Below are 12,499 nucleotides of genomic sequence, written 5' to 3'. Positions count from 1 at the left end.
ATAAATACAAAAATATAAAAATAAAAATATAAAAATAACTATAAGAGAATAATACCAAAAGATAATAGAATTAATAAATGTAACATCTTTGCAAGTATCTAAGGTTGTTGAAAATAAAAACATTGGAGGCTATAAAGGATAGACAAGATTACTTAGTAAAGTAGATATTGTCCCCGGGAGCGAACGCCTTGATTCCTGGTGCAGCACAAATAGTGAGAGGTGTGATATTTAGTAGTTGGTTTAATTTTTAAGGGATTTAAAGATGGTTTGCTTTTTCCACAGAGAATGTTGGCACGTTCCTGATGAAGCCCCGTGTTAAATGCTGGGTGCGAAACGGAGATCTTCCGTAGAAATACAAGAAGTTGAATAATAGCAGGAGAAAGAAAAAAGCTAAGTAATCCTGAATTAGATGGAATGGCAAAACACTAATTTATACATTTTATAATTAATTTATAAGGAAGGAATTGAACGATAAGTCAAATAAAAGGAGAAAGAAAATAAAAAAAGCCAAGTAATCCTGACAAATAGGGAATGGCAAATTATTAGAAAATATATAGTTTTACAAAGAATTAATAAAAGTAAATAAATATGCACGTATCAGAGGCATAGAGAATATAAACGGGACCGATGATAGCTCACGATATCAGCCATTGTTTTTGAAAAATATCTCAGATCCATGGCTGTGAACACTTGAGACCCCTGTTAATCTCTAATTATCCTGTGAGAGTGCAATAAAGATTTGTGCGACAGCGCTTTTGTTCAAGTGGATAGTGAGATTCACAAGTTTTATTGAGTGGTAATTCACAATGATATGCCAGCTTCTAGATTACATGCAAAAAATATAAAATATATAAATAGATGAAATCCAGCAAATGAAAATGAAATATAAAAAGGATGGCACTGAGGCTTGGATTCTCAAAAAGCTGCCAAAGGTTAATCACCAGCAGGCACCTAGATTACACCTACCTGCGATTAACAAGGGTTTAAATAGGTTCTAAATGGCACAATAATTGGTCGGCCATTAAAAAACAATTAAAGCCAAAACAAAAAGTAGGCGATGCTAGGTGGCCTCCTGGACCAATGCCTAGGTCCATGGTGCTTAGTGCCATCTAGTGCCTTTGAAGCTCAGAAATGGACATGCTTAGGGGCAGCACCAGGCTTCTGCGTCACTAGATAATGCTGGCTATGATTTAAGAAGGACCCTAGCACTGGAAATGTAGGCCTTTAAAACCTTGGCCCACATTTCTGGTGCCTAAGGTCCTTGGGAGCAGCGATTCTGGAAGTGGCCATTTTGTAGGTTTAAGAATGGTTTGGATGAGTTCCTGGAGGGAACGTCTATAATCTACTAATGAGACAGACATGATGGAAGCCACTGCTTACCCTGGATCAGTAGCATAGAATATTGCTACTGTTTGGGTTTCTACCAGGTACTGTCATTTAAGGTACGGGGTTGAGAGGGAGATGTCAGGGTAGGGTATTGAAGGTTTGGGGATGTTATGGTGGGGTGTCAAGGGTATCAGGTGGGATGTTGGGGGGTGTTCTCCAGAGAGAGTGGACATCTCTCCTGCCGATTTTGGATGTGGGGGATGTTGGGGGTTGTCAGGCAGGAAGGAGTAGGCATTCCTCTTGCTGATTGGGGAGGTCTTCTGGCCACCTCAGCTGGCTTAGCTGATCACAGCAGGAAAATTTCCCCTCAATCTGCTGAGCTGTTAGGACTCCCCAAAGATAGGAGGCTGAAATGTAGGCCAGGGTTTTCCGGGCCTAAATTTCAGCCGCTTATCTTTGTGTGAATCAGGCTCGATTCTTTAACTGGCACTGGCGCTTGATTGACATGCGATCGGCAGCTGAATCTGGGGGCTTATGCCACTGAACAGAACTTCAAGGAGAAATAATAAATAACTATTTTTCACTAATTTTTCTTCTTGTTTCTACAACACTTTGCTATTTTTGTTTGGCAGAGCTTACAGGAATGGAGCAGGGACAGTGACAGCGACAGCGACAAAACTCAGGGGGATGAGATGAGGAAATTGAGTTCTTGCGGGGACAGGGAAAAATTTGTCCCTGTGTCATTCTCTACATGGAACACCTTCCCAGTGGAGGTGGTTGGTGGCTAGGACAAAAATAATGGTGGAATTAAAAAAAAAAAAAAAAAAGAAGTATGGGATAAAAACATAAGATCCCTATTTAGCAAGAAGATGGGATTGAGGCAAAACAAATGGCATAGAAAAGTCTAACCTGCACTTATTGGCAGACAAAATCCTACATAGAGGCATAGAGAAAGTAACCTGCATGTCTTTGGCTATCTTGCAAAACACCCTAGATCAGTGGTCTCAAACTCACGGCCCAGGGGCCACATGCGGCTCACCAGATACTATTTTGAGGCCCTCGGTATGTTTATCATAATCACAAAAGTAAAATAAAACAGTTTCTTGATCATATGTCTCTTTAGCTATAAATGACAATATTATTATTAAGACTTAGCCAAAAGGAAAGATTTATAAACTATAAAGAGTTTTTCCTCATGCAAAATTGTCATTTCTTTAATAAGACATTAAATATTTTTTCTGAGGCCCTCCAAGTACCTGCAAATCCAAAATGTGGCCCTGCAAAGGGTTTGAATTTGAGATCACTGCCCTAGATTGACCGTGCTGGTCTGTACCTGCCACCTTCTACTATGTTACAATGTAGAACAGTGTTTCTCAGGCCTGTCCTGGAGTAACTCCTTGCTAGTCAGGTTTTCAGGATATCCATAATATACATGCATGAAAAATTTGCATATAATGGAGGCAGTATATGCAAATCAATTTCATGCATATTCATTGTGGATATCCTGAAATCTGACTAGCAAAAGGTACTCCCAAGACCGACTTGGGAAACACTGGTGTAGAACACTGTCATAGCAGTTCCCATAAAATCTGAGTTGTAAAGCAAAGCCAGAAACTAGTTCTGTGACTGACGTAACAGGTAAATACTCCAAGGGGCGACGAGAAAGGAACTGATAAGAAAGAAAGTTTGAAATAAGGCAAGGAGGGTAAAATATCGGGCACATAAACATATACTTAAAAGCTATGATCTTAAAACCAATATATCTCCAAAAGTACACACACACAATACATAGATTGTCTCTCTTCAACAGAGCTTAAAACCCCTTTCTCATGTCTTCCCATTATCTCATTCAAATCACTTTCCAATACGGGTGCTTTCTTAGACTTCATAGACTCAAAACTGGAGAAGACTTACACAGTGATTATTTTATATATCTATAGATAGCAAAATATTGTATTGCAAAATAAACCAACATATTAATTTGCATTACTCATCTTTTCTTCATATGGAAGAAAGTGCATCATTAAATAATATTAAAAAAAACTCAAAACCTTTTACCTTCCTCTATTCTTCTGTCCTCATTTTAAGAAATGGAAGGACAAACAGGAACTTTTATTACCAACAAATATGCACAAGGTAGGAGACTGCGGGAGAGCATAGCTGCTTTCTCCAAACCCACAGTAGTTTCAGAAACAAATCCCTCAGCTGCATGCAAAGTAATTGGTCTAATTAGGTGGTAGGAAGGAGCATCTTTAAATTCCATAGAAAAATAAGACGTGTCATCCGCTTAACATCTTAACATCTGTTACTCTCTCTTTCCCATTTAGCTATTCAGCAGTCCTGAAGGGCACTTTAGCAGCTAACAAAATACATCCAAGAAAAATAGCAATAAGGATAAAAAGCTGAAGAAATTGCCTGTTTCAGCAGTGGAATGAAGCAAGAGAAACACTTTCTTGCCTTGTTATTTCTCTCTGTGGTTCATGTTTGTCTGGGTAAGTACAATGGTTTTTCTTTCTTAAATGAGAAACAGTAACGTTAAAATTCTTGATGCATCCTTGTTGATTTCAATTGTACCTATCACATTTTTCTTAGAGATGAATGTGATCCTTGCTTGAAGGCACATTTTCTTGTATGTTTTCTTGTAGGTGTACTACTGTGTTTTAATTTATTGCAAATCAATTGTAAAAATTGTGCAACTTACCTGTTTACATTATCCCTGGGTTACACTTAATTTTCTTTTAATTGGAAGCCCTCTGTATTTATTGTGGTGTGTATTACATAGTAAATATCTAAATTATAGTAGGTTATTTAATATTTGTAACATAGAAATGATATTCATTGAAGGTTTTGACATAAACAGGTACTAAAAAATTAGGGAAAGGTTGGGGTTGCTACAAGGGGGTGTTGAAAAGTTCTCAACCCTACCCAGAAGAGAACGATGTGGATATGGTTCAATCAAAGTTCTGAAACAATATCAATACATAGAATTTTATTTCTGCAGATTGGCACGTAACAAAATAAGATAACACTCTTTTCAGCTACAGTTGCAAAATAATGCTCAGAATTTAGGAAATTGGTCGGTTGGGCTGAGAACTTTTCAACACCCCCTCGATAAGATTCCTAGGGTAGATTAAAAATACTTAAGCCTACAATTAACGTCTATAGAATGAATGTTGTGTTTGTTAAAGAAGTTGGATTGCTAGCATAGGAAACTAATATTTTTAAATTTTTCAACAAAATAGAAGGAGATATAGATTTTCCCTTATGACTCTCACTGACGCTTCTCAAATCTATTCTGAATAGGTCATCTGTAGGGGTTCGATAATACCTCAGTTTTCATGTCCATTGAACCTCAAGCTTCTTTTCTAATAGAAAGGGAATCTAATGTTTGAGATTCATGAGAAAATAAAGGGCTCTTTTAATTAAACCATGTTAGAGGTGTCTACTGCGTGCCGGAAAGGTAAATGCTCTGAAGCTCACCTACTAAATGCTGACATGTAATTTTGTGAATGAAATGTTAGCACCACATGTTGAGTATATATAGCATGGTCATTTTGGTATTGATATAGCAAGATGGAATCATGGTAGAGTTGCTTTGTGAGATTATATTTTTGATATGACTTTTATTAGAGGCTAACACTTAAGTTTGAGTTAGAAGTACATCAGATATAGCAAGATAAATTAATATATAGATCGATAGATAGATGTAGGTATATATGATGGGGTGCTGAAAAGTTCTTAGCCCAACCAACCAACTTCCTAAATTCTGAGCGTTATTTTGTCACTGTAGCTGAAAAGAGTGTTATCTTAGTTTGTTAAGTGCCAATTTACAGAAACAAAATTCTATGTTTTGACATTGTTTCAGATCATTGATTGAACCATATCCATGTCTTTCTCTTCTTAGTTGGGCTTAAAACCTTTCAGCACACCCTAGTAGATATATTCAATTCTCTATCTAACCCATATTCTCATATCTCATGCTTTTCTATTTCCCTGCTCACTATGTCTTTAAGTAATACTTAAGTATTACTTTGCATTACTAGAAGACTTTTACCATTCCAAAATAACTGGCCCCCATACATCAAAGCTTCAACATCTATCCATCAATCACTGTTCTTTGAGAGGTTCATCAAGGCAGGTGTTACCTATCCAATCATGTAGTCTATAAGCTGTAGACCACTAAAACATAACAGACTATTTCAATATAAATCTTTTTAAAATAAATTATAAAAATTAATATGAACATATTGGGCCAGATTCTACAAGCAGCGTCTTGCAGCACCTACATTGTAGATACTGCTCGGTGTGGTTATCAATCAACCACATGGTGCCATTTATAGAATCATACTTAGTGGCCCCTTAAGTGGACTTAGGCATCGCTAGGCATCTGTGCGGTAGGCGCCAGTATAATATGCCAGGTTTTACCAGGTCTAATTTACCATGACCTATCTTTGACGCCTAGTGATGCCTAAGTAAACCATACCTGTTATCCACCCCTAACCATGCCTACTTTTCAGGTAGGCATCGTTAGGCATTGGAAGGTGCTTCCACTTAGATGTCACTAGGCATCCTAAGAGTTCAGTGCTGGACTCTTAATCATTAATTAAACTTTTTCTTGGTTGGGTGAAAACTGGCATGGTCAAATACCATGCCAATTTAGCCAACTAACAAAAAAGTTGTGTGCCGATTTCAAAGTTAGGGTGTCACTATTTGCCACCAGTTAGGGACCTAGAAGCACCTAATTAGGACACCATTTATAAAATCTGGCCCATAAATTATTACTGGAGGGTTAAAGGGGATTGATAAACAAATATTTAAATGGAATATTCAGCATTTTCCTATAACAATGTTCTGAAAGAAATGGTAGTGTAGATTAGCCTGGCTGCTTTTGAATTTGTAAGTAGGTCATTGAGTGTTTGTAGTAAGGATTATATGATTATGAGGCCCATTTTAGATAGGATGTGGAGAGGGGAATTAAGATGTCCAACCCGAAACATGCACAATTCCCATGCATTTTACAAAGGCTCTACCAAAGACAGAGTTTCTGCTAAAATATTTTTCAGGCATGCAACTCTGCATGTGTATTTGCTCTCACTCTCAGTGAGTATAGCAAATTTTTTAACAGCTGAAAGGGTTCTGCTTTTCCCCAGTTGTATATGGAAACATATTTCTAAAATTGCTGCTCCTGACAGCATCAATCCCCCTCACCCACTAACCCCCAAAACAACTTTGGTCCCTTTGACTTCAGTATCCTGATCAACTTCCCCAACATCTTCTCACACTATAGAATCTAAAATTAAAACTCCATCCAATACCCCTGATATCATCTTCCACCACCACCAACATCAGTCCCATTACATAACCAGTCCTCCCAGAAGATAAACCATCTCATTTCCCCCCACTCCCAATCCTACCCCAGCTCATATTGGGGATCACTGGTAATCTAGTGAAAGCAGAAGTAGGCCTTAGTTCCTCCTCATTGTGACTCTGGGTTCAAAATGGTACCCTTAACCTAATAGGAGTGATCTTGTCATACAATTGAACTATGGTCCTTGTTTATATCTCTACATGTAAAGAGTCGTTAAAAAAAAAAAAATCACTGTTTGATCTTGTAGCTAATCAGCTCATGCAAATGGCTCTGCATATACACACTAATGCTTCTAAAATAAGGGCCGCTCTGATGGATTAAGCAGTAGAGAATGTGAAATTGATTAGGGTTTTTAGTCTCTGACCAGGGTATGGCCTCTACAAGGGGCTGCTAAAAAATTCTCAGCCCAACCATACAGAGAATGATGTGAAGCCATGAAACTTACATGTTATTCCACACGTTTCTTGTCAATTTTTGTTTCAATATGAAATGAAATGAAATATGTCAAGAAACGTGTGGAATAACTTCTAAGTTTCACGGCTCCACATCATTCTCTTCTTGGTTGGGCTGAGAACTTTTCAGTGGCCCCTCACATATGTACAGTAAGAGGGTAGGAACTAAAAAATTTGCATGAATAATGTAAGCTGATAATACTTTTTGCTAGAAATTACAGGGGAATCATTTTCCAAGGAGATATATTTACCACTAGATTGTAAATCTATAACTTTTCAAGTCACCAAGTTAGGGCAGAGAGGAGATAGAGACACAAAAATATCCTTTGAAACCTGAAGTGTTGCAGCTGGGTGAAACATTTTTTCTTAGTATGCTTGCAAGTGTGTTATTATTTATCAGAGGAATTCCTTCCCTCTCTGGATTTTACAGAGGCGTATCTTCTCATCCCCATCTTTCCAGCTCACAGGAAGTATCTGAGATTTCATGTGTTTCAGCATCACTTACAGTTTGTGGCATGTTCCTTTGGTTTGGCCACGGCTCCCCACACCTTTACCAAGGTGATAGTGGTTGTAGCAGCCTACCTTTTCTGGATGGGGTCCAGTTACATCCTTACCTAGATGATTGGATGATCATGGCCCCCTCACTGGCGGACTGCGAACATGCAGTAAGCCTCTTACAAGACCTGGGCTGGATAGTCCACTTTCAGAAAAGTAATCTTCAGCCGAGTCAGTGTTTGGAGTATCTGAGAGTCCTCTTTGACATGGCAAAAATCTGTGTCTTTCTTCCAGAACCACGGCTATTGGCCATTCCGAGCTCCATGGCTGGGCAGTATCTGCAGGTGCTGGGCTCAATGGCAGTCTCCTTGGAAGTGATGCCCTGGATGAGAACTCATATATGCCCGCTCCAGAACTCCCTTTTGTCCAGATGGTCCCTGCAGCATCACTCCCTACAGATGTGGCTTCCCTGGATGCACAGCCTGCGTTGGTGGATCCAAGGAAAAAACTTGGTGAAGAGAATGACTCTCCAAATCAAAGTTGGGTGACTCTCATGACTGATGCTGGCCTGGGGAGCTCTCTGCTGCAATTGCCCTCTACAGGGCAAGTGATCCATGCTGGAGATCAAGTGGTCCATCGATCATCTGGAACTGAGAGTCATTTGCAGTCTTTCCTGACAGGGAAAGCAGTCAGGGTGTTTTTGGACAATGTCACTGCAGTGGCTTATGTAAACAACCAGGGGTTTACCAGAAGTGCGGCCTTCCGCTTGGAGGCTCAGATACTGTTCAAGTGGTTGGAACTTCATTTGCAGGCCCTCTCAGCGGCCCATGTGGCAGAAATAGAGAACGCTCAAGCTGACTTTCATAGCCAGCAGACTCTGGACCCCAGAGAGTGGTCTCTGTCTCAAAATGCATTTTCACTCATAGTCCAGACTTGGGCATACCTAGCATGGATCTCATGGCCACAGCCAAGAATGGGAAGGCAGCCCGCTTCTACAGTCGCAGAGTCAAGTGGGAAAGTGCAGGGCTGGATGCCCTGGTTCAGCCTTGGCCAACAGATCTGCTTCTCTGTGTGTTTCTATCATGGCCCATGGTGGATCAGTTCATCTGCAGGATAGCCACCCATTGGATAATGTGATCTTAGTGGCACCTGACTGGCCCTGAAGACCTTGGTATGCGGACCTGGTATGTCTACAGAGAGATAGACCCCTGAAGTTGCATGTTCATCCAGGGCTTCTCAGTCAAGGCCCGATTCCAATAGAAAAGCCAGAACACTTTGGTCTTACAGTATAGCTATTGAGTATGCATCCTTGATTCGGAAAGGATATTCAGAGGTTGTGGTTATGACTCTCCTTAGATCTAAGAAGTCTGTGACTGTTGTAGCCTACGCTAAGACGTGGAAGACTTTCCAGTCATGGTGTGCCAAGGAGAAAATGGATCCAGAGACAACAGCAAAAATGCAAAAATAATCAAATACAAATGATAGTCAACAAGAACGGCAAGCCCATCAACCGAACCCAGCCCAGTTCTCGAAGGTACAGGAGAGCAAAAATCTTGTTGACTATCACTTGTATTTGATCATTTTTGTATTATTGCTGTTGAGTTTGTACTCTTTATGGTTGTGACTTTTTTACTGTCAATAAAAATATGTTAAAAAAAAAAAATGGATCCAGAGAAAACTCCCATTCCAGTTATCATTGCCTTTCTGCAAGCTGGCCTTGAAAAGGGACTTGTGGTTTTGTTACTGAAAGTGCAGATAGCTGGTATCTTGTGATTTCGGGCTCAGAGAGACCTTCATTCTCTGGCTTCTTAACTGGATGTCACTTGGTTTTTGAGGGGGGCTCTCAGGCTCCCTCTATTGGAAAGACAATTCCCATCTTGGGACCTCAATGTGGTTTTGCTCTTTGAGCCTCTGTCAGAGGCTACCCTGCTGGACCTCATGGTCAAGACAGTGTTTTTGGTTGCCATAGTCATGGCTAGAAGGATTTCAGAATTGCAGGCACTTCTCCTGCAGCGAACCATTTCTCTGTTTCCTGGAATCATGTATTTTTCTGTGCACAGTTCCTTCCTTTCATCTGAAGATGGTTTCCGTCTTCCATGTCAATCAGGAAGTCTGTTTGCCCACCTTTTAGCCTATGGGTTCAGCCAAACAGGGCAAGCTTTTGCATAAACTGGATGTGCACAGGGCCCTGCTCATCTACTTGGAGCAGACTTATGACTCCAGGCTTTCTGATCATCTTTTTGTACTGATCAGTCACTCGAGTCAGGGCAGACCAGCATCCAAGGCAACCATTGCCAGATGGATCCAGATGGTGATTTCTTCTGCCTTCATTTCTGCCAGGAAGCAGCCACCTCTTTTCCTGGCAGTCCATTCCACCAGAGGTGTGGCGACTTCCTGGGCAGAATCCATGGCTATTTCACCTGATGAGATCTGCAGAGCTGCTACTTTGACCTCTCTTCACACTTTTACTAAATTCTACAGAGTAGATGTGGTGGCTTGAGAGGATGCTGCTTATGGGAGTCCTTGGTTCTAAGGACAGACTCATGTTCTTCCTTAGATATATGGCACTGCTTTGGTATGTCAGCTGAAGTATGGACTCCTGTGTATCTGCAACAGATTAGGTTCATACTTCGGTAATTTGGTTTCTGTTAAGATACAGGAGTCCATACTGTCTTCCCTGTGTGGACTTGTTTTGATTCACCTGTTTTCTTCCTCGGACATTACCAATGTCTGCCTCTGACATTACCAATGTCCGCCTCGGACCCTCTGCTATTTTACCTAAGATAAAGAACAGATGTGTTTGAGGTATTGGGGGCTTTCTCTTTCTCTCTCTTCCTGGAGGGTCCCATAGCTCCTGTTTGTTACCCTTAGCAGGTTGGTTCTGAGTTACTCTTCAGAGTGTTTGTTCTCTTTAATTGTTAAATGTTTATTAATCATTGTTCTATTTTCTAAGTTTCAGAGCAGAGCAGAATGTATTTCTTGCTGGGGAAGTTCCCCGTGCCTCTCCTTCTCTTTTCTTATGTTTCAGTGGGTTCAATTGCTTTGGTACCAACTGAGAGGGGTGCTGTATTTAGGGTTACCATATGGCTCTAGAAAAAGGAGGACGGATTAAGATATCCAGGTTTTACTTCCATTGAAAGCAATGGAAGTAAAACCTGGATTTCTCAATCCGTCCTCCTTTTTCTGGAGTCATATGGTAACCCTAGCAGTGCTCCATGGCAGAAAGGGAGGAGTCCTCAAGTTCTTAAAGAGATATTCTTCTGCAATGCATAGGAAGAGCGAATCAACAGCTCAATTATGGACTCCTGGGTATCCTAACAGAACCCAGATTACTGAGGTAAGAACCTAATCTGTTGTTCTTTATTTCTAAATCATAGTTACCCAGTTCAGAAGGGAGATTTAGGCTAGTCCTGGATTTTGGACAACTCTCTCTTAATGCATTACGGGACATGTAGAACTGATTTCAGCAGACAGAATTATGGACTACTAATACCACACTGCTTTTGGATGTAAGTTCAAAACAAGGACAGGACAAAAAATAAATCTCCCTTCTGAAATTAGGTAACTTGGCTCTGCTGTATCACTGGACGTACAAAAATTAAATCACAGTACTAATGTAATATAATGCTGCCACTTTTCTAAGAGCTAGAAACTCCAGGCTGCCATAAGCATAAAAGCTTTTTCTTTTCTGATTGCAGCTCAGACAAATTATGCACCTTACTTCTTTGATAATGGAGCTAGCAGCACAGATGGAAATATGGCACTCCTTAGTATTCCTGAAGACACACCTACAGGTTAGTATAAAATACTAAAATCATCTATTGGTTTCACCTGTAGCAATTATATGACAATTTACCAAATTAAACATTTAGAAAAGTCCATATAGTAGTGGTGATCACCAGGAATGGTGACTGACAACTAACTTGCACAAACTCACAAATCAACTGTTTTCCAAATGCTACAGAAAGTTTGTCTATATTTATTGGAAGCTTCTGTATTGCTATTATCGACTGGAGAGTGAAATGGTTTGCATGAGCTTCGGTATAGATGTTACAATACACGAGCTTCAGTAATGGTGTTACAATACATAAGTTAAATATATGTATATCTTACCTATATATATCATCTATGTACATTATTATATATGTCATATATTCATCTTTCTTTGTATTATTTATGAATTCACCTTTTCGTGTTCCAAGTGTGTGTGTGTATGTGTCTGGGGGGGGAGGGGTGTAGCCTACTGTTTCCTCCATGTTGCTATTTCCCCTAATTGTTTCTTTATTTGCTAAAGTGTTCTGTGAAGAGTATTATCTTTATTCCATTCTTGAACTTTTTGGTGTCTTCTCTAGTTTTAATTCCCTCAGAAGGGAGTTCCAACACATTGGGGCCATCACCAAGAACATTCTTTTCCTGATGTCTATGAAGGAAGGTATTTCCAGTGGGTATTCTCAGCTCGAGCGTAGGGTGCGAGTTGATTTATGGTTGTCGATTTTGTTTGCTAGATATTGCGGTTCTGAATGATGAATTATTTTGTGCGTTAGCAACATAATCTTGAATTTCACCCTGCTTTCTATTTAGATCTAGTGTAACTCTTTCAGTAGTGAGGTGGTAGTGTTTTGTACTATTTGGATCTGCCTGATCATGTACTTCAGGATGCCTAGCAGGATCACATTGCAATAGTCAAAGATTGAGAGTACCAGGGATATTACTACGTTGGACATTGTTTGATGGGTTAGGTAGGGTTTTAGTTCTCTGACCCAGTAGAGTTTGCCATAAGCATTTTTCATGGGATGGAGCACTGTTCACTCTAATCTGAGCTTTGTTACGGGTAGCCAGTATATTTCTTTCAGTGATG

The 12,499-nt window shown here is 39.9% G+C and overlaps 1 protein-coding gene across 1 annotated transcript in view; it reads left to right on the top strand.

The window, feature by feature from the left end:
- The first annotated feature begins 3,757 nt into the window (after positions 1–3,757).
- CDHR1 (cadherin related family member 1) overlaps positions 3,758–12,499 on the top strand; it is a 197,983-nt gene continuing 189,241 nt past the window's right edge. Inside the window, exons 1-2 of the mRNA XM_033943576.1 lie at positions 3,758–3,818; positions 11,340–11,435. Coding sequence (XP_033799467.1) covers positions 3,758–3,818; positions 11,340–11,435 — 157 coding nt within the window. The remainder of the gene's footprint in view (positions 3,819–11,339; positions 11,436–12,499) is intronic.

Source organism: Geotrypetes seraphini, chromosome 4, assembly GCF_902459505.1.
Source record: "Geotrypetes seraphini chromosome 4, aGeoSer1.1, whole genome shotgun sequence".
NCBI classification, from domain to species: Eukaryota; Metazoa; Chordata; class Amphibia; order Gymnophiona; family Dermophiidae; genus Geotrypetes; species Geotrypetes seraphini.
This window is presented reverse-complemented; position numbering and strand designations above follow the sequence as displayed.